A 15576-nucleotide genomic window follows, 5' to 3' on the forward strand; every position below is an offset into this window, starting at 1 on the left:
CAGTCTTTTTCTACTTATGGACAAATTAATTGAAAATGGCATATAAAATGTATCAATAATGACACCTTGATTTGAAAAAAAAATGAAAGAATAAACTTGATATACTACATTAGAGAAACATACAAATAGGACAGATTATGATCATAAAAAGACGAACTTAGTTATAAGCAATTATACTCTCAAGAAATCTTATTTTGATATATCAGTCCGGAAATTTATTCATCCGATTAAGAAATTACCAGTTTATCTTAAATAGACAAAGTGAAGTGCAGCCCATTATAAAACACCGTGACATTTAATGTACGATCAGACCGTAACAGTTTCCATGACAACCGAAACCCAAAATGGAACCCATCAATAAAACATAACGTTGGCATGGTAGAGACTGATGGGAAAATATTTTAATCAAATTGATTTCCTCTCGAACGTGAGTGGGGAATAAGGTGCATTATATTCATTCACCCAACCATCCATTATAATAAGAGTAAATTAGTAAGATTAATATATATGCGTAAGTCAGACAGGTTTGGATGCATGGCGACATTCCTCGATGGATGGGAATGCTGGAACTGCTGTCAACATCACATTTTTTGCTTAGTACTAGTGCCATTATTTTGTTGCAACTTGTGTGATGCCATAGTTTGCGTTTGATATTAGCGATAAAGAAATGGAGAAATACATGGTGAGTTTTCTATTTTCTTTGGGAGAATTGAAAATATTATATATTTACATTTGATGGTTTGTGTTTTATAATAAGTAATGGATAATACAACGATGACTGCTCATTTTCATAATCCGAAATACAGAATATGATTTTTTTACAATTGATTCAGTTTAAGCAATGGCTGATTGAGATAATCTCCCATTTCGTTTAATAAATAATTTCAAGGTATGCCATTGTGTATTTCATAATAAAGAAATTAATTCAAATAGATTAACAAAGTCCAAAAATAATATAACATTCTGACTTAATTAATTTATTTAAGAAAATATGGATATCATTGTTTATAAGACGATTTGCAGATAATACCATGAAGATGTGACTGAATTTTCCCTTCGTACTTCTTTTTATTTTCGGGATTGGTGGGTCTACAAACATTTATAATTAAGTCCGCGTGATCATAGTGCTTTATCTCGTTTCTCCATTAATGATCATACTATTTAATTACTGAAATTGATTATATTTGGAGGGGATGAATTTCCGCTTTATTGGACACAGGCAATGCCATCGTGATCAATTGAGTCTGAAATTGATGGCGTCCTCAGGGGTTATCACTAAAATTTTCCCGAAATAATATCAATCAACATACTTAGGCTTTTCAAACATTGAATGCATTTGTCATATCAACATCAATCTATTTTATTTTCATGTAGTTGCCAAAACATAAACTTTGTTATCAAACGCTTGATACAAAACATAGTGAACAAAAAAGTATATAGCATTGGGGACACAAATAAGTATAAACATAAATAAATATCTGAACCCCGGATAACTTATCAGTTTAAAGGGAGAACGAACTGATCCAAGCTTGCGTGATCTCTCATTGACTGTGTGTTGTAAATAGCTTGTCGTAAAGTATACAGTACCTGTTGAGATAAATTCATTTTCAGTATAAGTAATACAGATAATAAAATAGCTTAAAACTTTATTTGTGTAGCGAAACTATATAAAACTAAATTATTTTTTTAGAGGAAAGGTACCTGTTTAGCTACTTGATAACGTAATTATTGCGATGTGATGTATTGAGTAGTGTATTAGTGTGTTATCATTCACATGGACCTATATTACAATACTACATTGCTAAGAATGTATCATTATTCGTAAAGAACCTGGACAGATATGAGAAGTTGAGGACTTGGGATAGGGCCATTACGATTTTTGGTTCCTTTATCATATACCCTGTTCGCCTGCTTAAGCACCCACAGCATGACACTGTACACACAGTTTTCTTTGTATGACTATAACCGTTTTCAGTTATACTAGGCCAAATAAGGCATGTTTTCTGGCTCACTTTACATAACATATCCACGACCATCAGTATAGAATAATAATAATTTGCATTTGTATAGCACTTTATCAATCTACGACTGCTCAAAGCGCTTCACATTTATTATTACCCGGTCGCTGGATTCATAGCATTTCAAGCAACCTGTTAGGCGCACACTTGCTAAACCAACCACAATGACGGTTGTTTCCTATCGGTACCCAATTAGCACCGGGGTGAGAGTGGCAAAATGTGGGTTGACGCCTTACCAATGGACGATGGGCCATGGTGGGATTCGTACACACGACCCTCTGATTACAAGGTGAGAGTCAGAACCGCTGCACCACGGTGCTTCCGATATTTTCCATTTCAGACTTGGCTCATAAAACAATTCAGTAGTAACCATATTACCATTTTGATATCATTTCGAGTTTTTGACCTGTTACCTGATGAATCTCCTTCTATATATTTTCAGATAATTGATACCTTTGCCAAAGGCCCCCAAGGAATCACGCTCTTGGTGAAACATCGGGCAAATGGAAAGACATTTATTCTGAAAAAGATCGAATGTAACGATAACCCGGAAGCTAATCGCGCCCTCCGAGAGGTCATGCGATTCACTAAACTCCGTCACAGACACATTGCCATTCCCCGAGATGCCTTTGTTCACTGGGACTCCACCGAAGCAGCAGTATACCTGTGTATCGCATCCGACTACTTTGTTACTGGTGACCTTGATAGCTTCGTCAAGGAAAAGTCAAGGAATGGTCAATCGATGTGCGAATCGGACATGCAACGTTGGATGGGCCAAATGCTCCATGCCATAATCTATCTGCATGATAGCGGAATAGCCCACACCAATCTGAAGCCTAGCAACGTGTACCTGACTCCTCAGATGGACCTGCGGATTGGCGATATTGGAATCAGGACTGTCATAGAGGACTTACATCGGTTTCGTTCCAGGACCAGATCGGCGGTCTGGTCCCTCTACTGGTCTCCACCAGAGGTCTTCGAGGGTCCTCACGGATCAAAAACAGATGTCTGGTCCTTGGGCTGCATGCTGTTCGAGATGGCGGCAATGATGCACCAGAGTGTCCTCAAATCTCGGGAAGTCCTTCTGCAGCTGCGCGTGGGAGACAGGGTTGAATTCTTGGATTCCCTGAAACAGATTGGCCGGGGGTATGAGAAGTCCTGCCACATCTGTGATTGCTTAGTCCACATGTTTTCAGCTGATCACGAATCAAGACCATCGGCAAGAGATGTTCTAAAGATGCACTACCCTCGGCTCTGCATAAACATGGTTACCAATAAAGGCACGGAAACCCCAAAGAGATAGAGGAATTGAAAATTATGTCTCATCAACAAACTATAATACGTATGTAGAAGTCTGCTACCAGAATAATTGTCTTGCAATACTATTTCGTTAGAAGAGAGATGTGAATTAACTGCCTTTTTTTAGTACAAAGTCTATTTATAATTCTGGTTAACCAAAACAAACATTCTCTTCGTAGTTTTGGATGTCCAATAGGTTTCGACTTAGGTGCGATACTACATTAACAAGATTATGCCCAATTCTGTGTTTCACTAGGTTCATTTTGATAACAAATTTGAAATATTATTGAAACCTTAGATCATTATGGATTCTTTAAAATGACAACATTATTTTTGTCATAAATAGTTACACTTTTCCCATTGTAATGTGTATGTATCCTAAATACTTAGAATTGATGAAAAAAATTAAGGAATTTTTTTTTGCTTTTCTTTAAACGTATTTTTCGCATTAAACGAATTACATGTATGTTATAGAATAAGAATTCACACAATGTGTTATTATTTTTTAGGCTTCTTGTGATGAATTTTTTGTAGGAATTCTAGGGACAAGCAACAAAAGTTCTTGGACTAATAAAAAAAATGTGATTACTTTTTATGGATGGGTTATCAAAGCATGGAGCGCCGCTATACTTTACGAAGGCCTATAAGAGGCTAGATTAGCCCCGAGAATAGCCCGGGCCTATAACGGTAGTCCACTTTTTAATAACATTTGATAACCCATGATTTGAACTCCAAGCTGTATATTCACGGAATATATCTATTCTAATGCGATGAGCACTTCAGGGGCGCGTTTCATGAAAGTATCCAACTCAGAGGTCCAACTCCCGTTCGATGCCATCTCTATGGAAAGTCAAGCCGGACAATAATCGCCAGTGAACAGATTCCACGCGTCGAATTTTGTCCACTAAGCGTGTCGTCTTCGAAGTTCCACGGCTTTCCAAAGAGATAGCGACGAGCTCAGGTTATGAGTCTTTTATGAAACTCACCCCAGGACTCTCAATGGGAAGAGTTTAAACTTCGTTGGCTCTTGGAAAACATAAACCCATGTTGCAAATTTGCACTCGTTAAGGGATGGCACCTTATCGTCACCATGATTAATGTTTGTTCATGAACAATCGGTATGCTGCCAGCTACGATACAATACCTGTAGGTGCCGCACTTGACGGTTTTAATGTTTTACCCTAGACCTGAGTATTGTAAACAAAAGTTCATATGGGGGACAAATAATGTTAACTACCAGTTAACAGAAAATATATCTGAGATGTCACATTTGACTATCAAAGGGTTAGTTGACCTCCTCATTTTGGAAATAAATCAACATCTATGAAAAAAATCTGAAACAATAAAATAGCCCTGATTCTTCCGCCAGTCAAATAGTTCTTATGCTAAGCGATATTTCTCCCCCATCTGGGCAAAGAGAGTTCAATGATTTCCCTTCCTAGAATTAGTGTCAGGTCGAATAAATATGTTTGCTTTATTGTTGTAGTTAGGCGTGTGCAACTTTTAGGGGGTAGTGCAATTGTATTATGATAGAAAGATGGGGTGAAGAGTATCTGAGGATGACGTCATTTTTTTGGTATAATTCTATGACGACACAATCCTTTAATAGCTTTGTCAAGCGTTTTGTAAACGTTGGTGGTAACTTTACTTTCTGTAAATATTCATGTGACTGTATGTCAGTGAGATTTAGCAATAAATGCAAATTAATTAATTTCAGATCAATTAGATCAACTCTCAATTTCATTTATTTATTTATCTAGTATCTTTCATTAATTTATCACTTTTAATGCTTATGATTTTATTATTATTATTGTCATCATTCTTAGTATTATCGTTATTGTTAGCATCATTTATTACTACTATTATCATCATTATTAGGTGTGGGGTTCACTTGAAACTCAAGTGGGTAGTCTCATGCCATGCCTTTCCTTATCTTATGTAGACGGTACTGACTACCAATAATTTCATAATTCCATGGGATAAAATCTTAAATCAATGGCACTTCATTAGTGGAAGATTTAGAGTCAGAATACAAGGAAGGAGATGTGATGGGAAACGAAACCCACAACCTAATATTTTTCATTTTTTGTTAGTAATATATTTTGTTCAACTTCCATTTATAATTGTAGATCTTTTCTTGCTTTCAATCATTATTGCGCGGTGTCATACAAAACAGTTCAGTTCTTCATTTCATTCCCATTCACACATATTACGAAGTATATGAAATCAGATACAAACTAACGGATTGACAATTCAACTATGGAAATGAGGGATCCCCTTCATTCCAAAAGGTATAAGGTATTTGTGATTTTTTGCTAGCTACCAAAAACAGATTCATATGTGTTTGCCGCGGTGAAAATCACCTCTAAAGAGGCCTCGAACATACTGAAACGGAGAAACCCGAAAGTTATGCCCACACGCAAACAAACGATATCACACCTACTAGCAGTAATAAACTCGGCCAGAAATTAACTGAAAACATAAGATTAATGTGCAGCCACAATTTTATTACGAGGTTATTACAAGGCACACTGCACTGCACATTTATGATTTTAGAAATCTTTGGGCACTACACAGGGTTTCTTAAAAAGAATGTAGGTCATGTAACCGAGAAATTTGAAAAGCCAAAAAAAAGCGTTTCGCTACAAGACTATATTTTGCCACACCTACCAAAATTACAGGGGTGGTATAGATGGAGAATAACACACGCAGCACCCCCCGGAAAATCTTTGGGGTTCTTCAGCACCCTCAGCACCCCCGCTTCCCAGTGCCACGACTGTATACTATTGCCCTATAGACGAACTTCCAACTTTGATCACTCTTTGTTTAAATATCTACTGCTTCATACAGCCACATCTATGAAACCACTCCATAGGCGGCGGAAGCGGGGGGACGGGGGGGACGTGTCCCCCCCTAAATTTGAGGAGGGGGGGACGGTCCCCCCCTAAATTTGTAGTTGATGACCTTTTTTTTTTTTTTTTTTTTTTTTTTTGCTTGTCAATTTATTTTCCTACGCGTCCCCCCTAAAATTTTTAGGTTGGGAACCCTTTTTTTTTTTTTTTTTTTTGCTTGTCAAATTTTTTTCTTGGGTTGTCCCCTCCTAAAATTGTTGGCTTCCGCCGCCAATGCCACTCCAAACCGACCGATATGATATGTCATCGGAAATAATGCAATAGCTTTGATCATTCTGGATTGGTTTTACCGGTGTGACTGTGTGGCACAATATAATAGATTTACCAAACAAGTTGATACTTTCCGCAAAATAGAAGCGTCTCGACAATACCTCTGGATCCGGCAAGCAGAATAGTCAAGATGTCTTATAAGGGCACATATTTTTACAAATTGTAACTATAAGTGTTACAGTATCGCATCAGATAGCTCAGACCGGGTGCAGATCAACATCTGCCCCTCTATGGGAAGAAAAATATCCATCCATTATTGTAAAGATGGTATCTCAAGGTCCGAGTGAAACTAATGTCGACATTCGATCGGGCCACGGACGCGCCAACCAAACCCTTTTCAAGGGACAGGACCTTGACAATGGCCGTGATGGTCCCGAACAGAGCCTTGATATCGGAGAGAGGAGACCGCTATTGGACGATACGAAAGAACAAGTTCAAGGACAACTCGAAGGTGAGTTTGATTAGTTTGTCACACGTGGAGATTTCTTTTTAAATCCGACATCTTGAGACTTGTTAACATGGTTAATGTTTTAGGACAGAGTGAAATGAACATCATTAGTATTTTTTACCTTCTTTTTTTCCGTTGAGAACAGTCATCTTTTTCGGGTATAGTTTTACTAATTATGGTAACGATTAGTGTTCTAAGAAGTGCTTTATTTTGGTTGTCATTGTATTATATTCAAAGGAAAATTCAGAAATGGTCTGTTGCGAAGAGTAAAAATCTAAATCAATAGGCCCTGTTTCATTAAAAAAAATTGTCTGTATCCTCGTACAATTGCTCTCAGAGTTCACGATTTATGGACTTTGTGTGCTTTTTCCAGGCAGATGTTACTTTCCAAAGCGTTATGAAGTTCTCTTCCTTGCTTTCTTGGGCGCTGGCATGATGTATGCGATGCGCGTCAACGTCAGTGTTACCATTGCAGTGATGACGAACGCCACTTTTACAACGAGAGCAGAGGGGCAGAATCAAACAGTAGAAACATGCTGGTCTCCAAACAGTACAAACGGAGATGAATATAGCCAGGTATGTTCATAAATTTTTGATAATTGATTGTGAAACATCATAGTACGATATTTAATATCTATTGACCGATGCCGTAGAGATTGAGGTCATATTTCTTGTCATGCTGGATTTAAATAAACATATTTTATATTCTAATTCATAGGTTGTATTTCTAAAGTTCATTAAAGAAATATGTGAATGACCAAACTATTCGGCATTTTATTCTTCGATCGTCTGATTTTAGCTGTTCATCCCGACACCAGTAAGGCGTTTTTGGTTGTTAACGATGACCATTCGTTGAAACCGATGATATAGAAATGTTATTCGTTTAAGGAGGTTTAACAGTGAGGTTTAAGAGTGCGCAAGTTCCACCGCTTCTCAATGTAATAAATGCAGACTTTTAACAGTTCGAGTCTAATTGCGGAATGAATTAAAGTTGAATCAATAAAAAAGAACGAAAGAATCCGACACGAAAGCAAAGTCCACTGGGAGGTCAGAGCGGTGAACATTCTCTACTGATATACCTAATTTGACAATATTCTTGTTTCTTTTGGTGTCTTCAGGATGAGGGGGAGTTCTTATGGTCTAGTCATGAACAGGAACTCATCCTAGCTGGATTTAACTATGGGTACACGGTCGCTCAGATACCTGCAGGCTGGCTGACGGATAAGATCGGAGGCACTCGGGTTTTGGGAATATCTATGCTCATTTCGGCCGTCGTCAGTCTGCTCAGCCCAAAGGCAGCCGAACTGGGCTCCTCGTACTTTCTTGCTGTCAGAGTCATGTGTGGTATCGGTGAGGTAATTGTGTTCCCCTTACCACCTTGCACACACCAGAACCGTGATGTTAAACGGTATACATAGTGGACCACACTAATCATTTTATTCCGGTGTTAAATTTAAAGTATTGGTTCAACACCCATGAGTATTGTTACAACGTCTTGAGTTGTCACTCGTTGGTGTTATGTTCACACTCAAGGGTGTAATTTTAAAACCAACTGGTGTCAGTTTAGCTCCCCAGATTTTAAAGAGCAGGCATACGTACATGCAGGATGGAAGCGCACCAACAATCGTTATGCACAGGGGGAGAAAGAAATTAAAGAAGGGGCATAGAGGAGAGTTGCGTATCATCCATTGTGGTTACTTTAAGTATATTTCAGGAACTAAAAAAAACAAAACCTGGTTAAATAGAAGATAAAACGTTTCCTTAAATTTACCACACATTCCACTTCCTTCTACCATAATCAAAGAATGAATACGCCTGACGCGAATGCTGAATGTCATAATTTTGCAAGATCGTTAGTTTCACCATATTCAGTTTGAAACACAATTATAAAATCAATCAAAAAGGAAGATATCAATCTGTAGCTTCTTCTGTTCAATCTTGGTAGGCTGGTACTAACCCAGCGCTGGGCTCCATGGTTGCACGTTGGTTTCCTCCGCAAGACTTCTCAGCAGCCTTTGCAATTGCAATATCGAGTAAGTATAACTACTAATACCTGTACCTAGCAGGGGCGTCGATCCATTTTTCAGATTGGGGGGAGGGGCAAAATCATGAATCAATTTTCCAAAGGCGCTCGATCACACAAACACACACATATGCCTATATATGTGTGTACATATATATATGTATATACACACACACACATATATATATATATATATCTCGCCAGCAGATTAATGCGAGCGCGAAGCGCGAGCTGAAAATTTTGATATTTCGATCTGAAAAAAAATGAGTTTAATGGACGTTTTTAATAAAGAACAAGATATATATATCCAACAAAAGATTATTGCAAATCGAAGTGGGAGTTCTTTTGAGGTTTAGAACTGAAAACGGGACCATATTCACCTATTCAATCATGGAAAGTATGGGTTTTTGTTACAAAAATGATGCGAGCGCGAAGCGCGAGCTGAAATTTTTTGATATTCCAATCTGAAAAGTGGACATTTTGAGCACGATTTTAGACGAAGAACGAGTTGTGTATCTCAATCTCGCTTGCTGATTTCTGTGTAACATTACAATCTTATTTTATTTTTAGCACATGCGGAATTATTGGGGGGGCAAAATGATATGTTTGCCCCCCAATATTTTCATTGGTGGGGCGATCGCCCCCCCTGCCCCCCCATAATCGACGCCTCTGTTACCTAGTTACCACTCTAACGATTTTCGCCACGATTGAAACGGTGGTCTTAATAGTATAGAGTGTATAGAAGTGATCGTATCAGATCAATCATTATAATCGTATTTATCGAAGATTTTTTTTGGAATGGTTCCAAAATTGTTGCGATCAGTTACGGAAAGCCAATCGTGGCGTTCGTATTAAAAGGATCGCACATGTTCGCAGAGACATGAATGAATTCTTTGGGGACTTTAAATGAAAATGATAAACACACACACTCACGCACCATGCACATCCTCACCATTACCCATACCAACTCACTAACTTGAATGAAAATGACACACCTGCGCACCCGAAACGGCCTTACAGGGAAATACACACCCCCACCGATATCAAGACCAACGCACCAACAAGACACAAAGACGATCATGGAGTCATCCTTCCGAGACCAATTTTTATTTTCACACGGCTCATTCCGAATTAAGATCTATGTAAAGCCCGGGTTATACACCGAAACTGAATTCTCCCGAATAAATTCTGACCGATTCTGGTCGATTTCGGGCTAATTTGGATGGTTTCGGTAGAATCGAATGTTCTAGAATCCGTAAGTCCGTGTATTCGGATGGATTCGCAGCTGATTTGGTTCTGATGTAACCCGGCCTACCCGTGTCATAACGAGCACTGAGAGTAATTTTTTTTTTAAGAATCAATTTTTTATCGACCATTGTGTAGAAACGAGTTCTACGGATTCTAGTTCCCAATGATCTAAGACCATTCAAAGTCGTGCTTTTGTGAAAATATAATCGGCATAAATAAGTAGGCCTATATATATTTTTTTCTATTACGGTGCTTGTAGTGTAGGACTTTATGCAAAATCTTTTAAAGAGCTGGACCTACTATAACTTGAGGATTTGACTCAAGAAAAAAATGCCCTTTTTCTTACACTAGGTTCTAAGTTTGGGCCTTTTATTGGAACTGTAATATCTGGTCTTGTGTCCAGTTCAGATGTGCTTGGTGGATGGCCGTTGACGTATTATATCTTTGGTAAGGACGTTTTTCGTTCCATCTTCAACATTAAACAATTACATTACTTCAAAGAATCGCTTTCTATAACAAAATTGAAAAAAGGAAGCCACACCTACTTTTTTTTATAATGTTTGCATTATCGAAGATATTCGAGAATTAGCCAAAAGAGAATTGTATGCACATTGTGAAAAGTAAAAATGTAAAAAAAAAAAACAACAGTAATTATTACTGGCAGCTGAGACTCACCATAAAGTATAAACTGTTCAATAACGAAAGGCTGTAAATATGCACAAAAAAAACTGGATAACTGTAAGACAAAAAAAAAATAAAACATCATTTTATCATTCATTTAAGATGAAAATCGGCGTTAGTTTACAGATACGAGAACTTTATAGAGATGCACTGCAATCAACGTAAAAACATGATAGTTCGTTGGTATTTTTGGTTATATTTTTACCTTGTTTTACATTTAACTTGCAATTCTATACGTTACATTTATAATTGCATAAATACGTTTGGTTTGTTAAATCATTGTGTCGTCTATTTTAAAAAGGTAAATATCCTGTAAATTTACGATTTTTCTTTGTAAATTGCTATTTTTTTTAACGTTGCAATCGACATATTTTTACAGCAAAATGTCAACTGTCATTTTTATATTGCTACACTTACATTCATAACCATGTTTTAGATTTCTTTGCGCTCTTTAAAACCAAACGGCCATTAATTTATCTTGATTTTCTCAGCTCTTATTTTTCATCTTAATTTTTTTTCTTAGAAATCTGAGCACCAGTTTTGATTTTTTTTTGTTTCGTCATAAGGTGGATTAACGCTTTTGTTAGTTTTGGTATGGATTGTCCGTATTTACGAGACGCCAGGTCGCCATCCCAGGATATCAGCTAAAGAAAAGCAGTATCTTTCATCAACCGTTATCACTAAGGAGGTGAAAAAGGGAAACATGTCCGTCTAAGCTATTTATCAAATAAGAACTAGTAGATGGCATGCGAATCCACCTTAGAATCGAGGGTGAATTTAACTCTACTTTGAATTCGCTGCAATAAGAAGATACAATACTTTATTTGTTTGTGGAAAGCGGGACGATGGTTAAGGGACACCCTTAATATCCATTTTTTACCCCCTTTTGTTTATCTTTCACCACTCTTTTTGGGTGCGAGGGGGAGGGGGAGGAGTTAACAGTGTAGTGGCATAAAATTCTTTTACTGTGTTTAGTTGCGTATCAGATGTTGGATGACAACTTTCATTTCATAACCAAGAATATACTGCATAATAAATAATACGATTGCAGAAACGAAATCCACACAAATGTCAATATTGTTGCTTAATCCAATGCTGTTTGCTTTATATAAGGATAAATATTTCTGAGGGTGTATAAAAAGCTCATAGTGTATATACATGAATGTTGTCTCCTGTACACCCTGCTTCATTTAGACAGAGAAGATCAATATTCCAATCGTCGCCATGTTAACGTCTATTCCTGTTTGGGCCATGATCTTGACGTCTTTTGGCGCGTCTTGGACCAATCAGGTGCTATTCACGAATCAACCTATCTACCTCAAGCATGTTCAAGGAATGGATATTGAACTGGTAAGTTAATAGTCGTTGGCCAATGCTAGTCGCAGCATGATGGGCCTACTAAGGACTTTTCGATTTAAACGTGACGCAAGTGCGTCATCTAGTATACAGTACACGAAGTTGCATGAGTGAACGGAGCATGCGCAGGCTCGTAATTTATTGTCTGTCCACTTTTTTCTTGGGGGGGGGGGTGACTCACGTCGTTATCACAAACACTTGATATGTCAGGCACCAGTAATCAAGTTTGGGCATGCTCAGTTTCTCTCACTCCTTCCTGTCCATCGACGTTGTATACGGCGCTCACACATGCAGCAGTCTATAGGTCACGTCCACCAGTGAAAAATCGAAAAGTCCCTATTGTCAATATTCATAGGTGTAACGATAATCAATATTTCTTATTGTTCCATATTTCAGAAGGGGACTCTTAGCAGGTTCATGAAAAATGAGACGAACGCAATAAAAAAGCAGTAATAATAATTCATTGTTTGAAAAGGGGAGGGGTGCCTCAAAATGTACATTGCTTGCCAAAAGAGGCATTTTTAAAAATGAAAAGTTAATTTGTACCCTTTTTGTGAAAAACATAGGTAACATGACAAAAATACCGAAAATACTGCTTTATAGTCAACAGCGTAGGCTAAAATATCAGGTTGCGCAATAATTTTGATCATGACATCACGCCGCAACAAAGCCTCAAACACAAAGCCTTTTTTATAGAGACTAGAAACCCCCAAAGACCGACTGTATATCCATAATATGTCAAGCAGGTACTGTAGTCGGTATCTATTTTGCAGCTTATATTTTCATTCATATACTTTATTTCTTGATGCTACCATGTCAGGCTTATGTTGCAACATGGATGATACCTGTCAATGTATTGTAAAATAAAGCCCAAACTAAATATTGTGTTATTTTAATTTTCCCTCTTTGCAAATTATGGACTGCTATGTCAGATTGGTGTCACAGCTGCCATTCCTCACCTAATGGAGTTCTTTACTTTGGTACTGAGTGGCATGATCAGTAACAGACTCATAGATAAAGAGATCTTGAGTGTGGTAGCTACAAGGAAATTGCTGACTTTCATAGGTAAGTAGATGCGTGAAGCATGATATAGTCGCATTGTTTCCCTGATATTTCGATAACATCACCGGTAGCCGACCAGCGGGAGTCAAATGTTGTAATAATGCATTTTCAGGTTTGGAATGAACCAAACAGACTTCGTATGGGAAACCACCTCTTTCGTTTTGAAATTTGATTCGGGTAACTCATTGAAGGTTTATAGCGACCACTGTTATGACTATGGGAGAGGTAGGCCTACTCACATGTGATGTGAAAACTTGTACCAATTAACAAAGTAACTAGTCCGTTGTTCTTCGTTGGCCGGTTTTAGGCAACCTCAAATATGCTTTCTGATTTTTTTTTCAAACAATCTGGAAGTCTTACCAAGGACCTACCTATAGCATGATGGAGAACTTTTACATTCGAAGGCTCTTGAGACTCAAGATGGTGACGTCATCGCGCCAACATCTCAGAGGCTGGAGCCATGGCCATGTCTGCGTTGGTGATCTGCAGCTGGCGCATCTCTGACAATTTCTGTAATCCTCTAAGGGAGGGTGATGTCAATTTATGACGTCACATGCATTAGGTCAATTAAGATAAGCAGAAATTATCCGATGCACACATACCTTTCCAATACTTTTGAATTGTGAATCGATAAAGAACTATTCGTTCGTTATTCTGCAGGGTTGACTTTGTCTTCAATGTTTTACCTCCTACTTGCATTCGTTGGTTGCAACACCGCACTCTCCGTTCTGTTCATGATAGGCGCAGTTGGCTGCAATGGGATTTGCATGTCCGGATTCTATGTCAACTTGATGGACATAGCTCCCAGACTCGCAGGAAGTCTGATCGGGCTGGTCAACTCTGCGTCAGCCCTTGCTGGAGGTCTTAGCCCGTACGTCATCGGTGTTCTTACTCCAAATCAGGTGGATAAGCCCTTTCTTTTATTTAGCGATATCATTTATAAAACATGCCACATTTGAATATGCTATCAAACCTTTGGGATACCATTTCTGCATAGTTAACATCATAATTGGCGGATTACAAGTTTGTTCAGAAATGCGAACACGACTATTTTCAGTTGAAGAGATACTATGTACTAACATCTTATATCTCTTTTAGCGTCAAATCAAAATTAATTTGTATTGGTCGGACATTAGTGTTAACAAACGATCTTCTTCACTTGCTTCGGAACCAAAGCAAATGAATATGTAACACATTTTTTTAGAATGTTCCAGAAATCATATTAACATTGAATCAATAATATTTCTTCTCTTTTTTCAGTCTGACATTAAAGGTTGGCAAACAGTTTTCTTCATCTGCGTTGGAATCAATTTACTGGCGTGTTTAATTTTCATGATCTTCGGATCCGGAGACGAGCAGAGTTGGGCCAGGGAAGCCGGAAGGAACAAGCAAGAAAACTTATGATTTTTTTTCGCTATTCGGGATTTCACAACATAAATAATGCCAGATTGAAACGAATAAAACTATTTTTTTATTCATATATCATTCATTCTTAGTCAACCTGTTTGGATGAAAGTAAAATTTGTCTTTCATTGAGGCAATATAAATCAACGTGAATTTGTTCTTGGTCTGTATGTGCGTATTTAAATTAGATTTACTGATTATAATAATCAAAGAAAAAATCATGAAAATTTAATTTTTGGGGATTTATTATTTTCTTCTGCATTCATGTTATTCGTATAATACTCTCTTTCTTATAACTTACGAAATATGTTGATTATTTGGGGAATGAAATCAAGTGTATTATCATTCCAAAGAAAATGGTTTACTACCAGATTGTTACGTCAGAGATGGATTAGATTTATAGGAAAATGAAGACCCATCAATGTACATAATATTGTTATGGGGTAGAATGAGTGTATTTCTTAAATGAAAAAAAAATTCACATATGTTTTATGAAGATTGTCATTACACTCTTAAAAATATTGGGTAAAAATGTTCCATGAGGGTAATTATGTATCCAACCAACATTGGGTATTTCTTTTGGGCATTTTTATTTATCCAGTGTGATGGGAATTTTGCCCATTCTAAAGTAATTTCTACTTATTTTTTAACCTTACTGGACAATATGCTTCCCGCATTGGGTAAAATACTGCCCCAAATTGGTTGGATACATAATTACCCTCGTGCTGGTTAAAATTTTGCCCAATATTTTTTACAGTGTAAAGCAATTGATAAATTTATAAAGCTAAATAGGGTTATTTCTTAAACAAAAATAAACATCCTAATTTGGTCCATGGCGAGGAGGATGAAAATGAC

General features: G+C 37.5%; 2 protein-coding genes across 2 annotated transcripts; both read left to right on the plus strand.

Annotated features, from left to right (window-relative positions):
• The first annotated feature begins 667 nt into the window (after nt 1-667).
• Nucleotides 668-3546, plus strand: LOC121431327 (serine/threonine-protein kinase Nek1-like). Its single transcript, XM_041628858.1, has 2 exons — nt 668-682; nt 2461-3546. Exons 1-2 carry the CDS (start codon nt 668-670, stop codon nt 3319-3321), a joined length of 876 nt encoding a protein of 291 aa, XP_041484792.1. The 3' UTR covers nt 3322-3546.
• A 3217-nt stretch (nt 3547-6763) lies between these two features.
• Nucleotides 6764-14758, plus strand: LOC121431331 (sialin-like). Its single transcript, XM_041628871.1, has 10 exons — nt 6764-6950; nt 7321-7523; nt 8066-8302; nt 8893-8980; nt 10570-10665; nt 11466-11608; nt 12094-12249; nt 13188-13320; nt 13978-14219; nt 14578-14758. Exons 1-10 carry the CDS (start codon nt 6764-6766, stop codon nt 14719-14721), a joined length of 1629 nt encoding a protein of 542 aa, XP_041484805.1. The 3' UTR covers nt 14722-14758.
• Nucleotides 14759-15576: the final 818 nt, after the last annotated feature.

Source organism: Lytechinus variegatus, chromosome 1, assembly GCF_018143015.1.
Source record: "Lytechinus variegatus isolate NC3 chromosome 1, Lvar_3.0, whole genome shotgun sequence".
Classification (NCBI taxonomy): Eukaryota; Metazoa; Echinodermata; class Echinoidea; order Temnopleuroida; family Toxopneustidae; genus Lytechinus; species Lytechinus variegatus.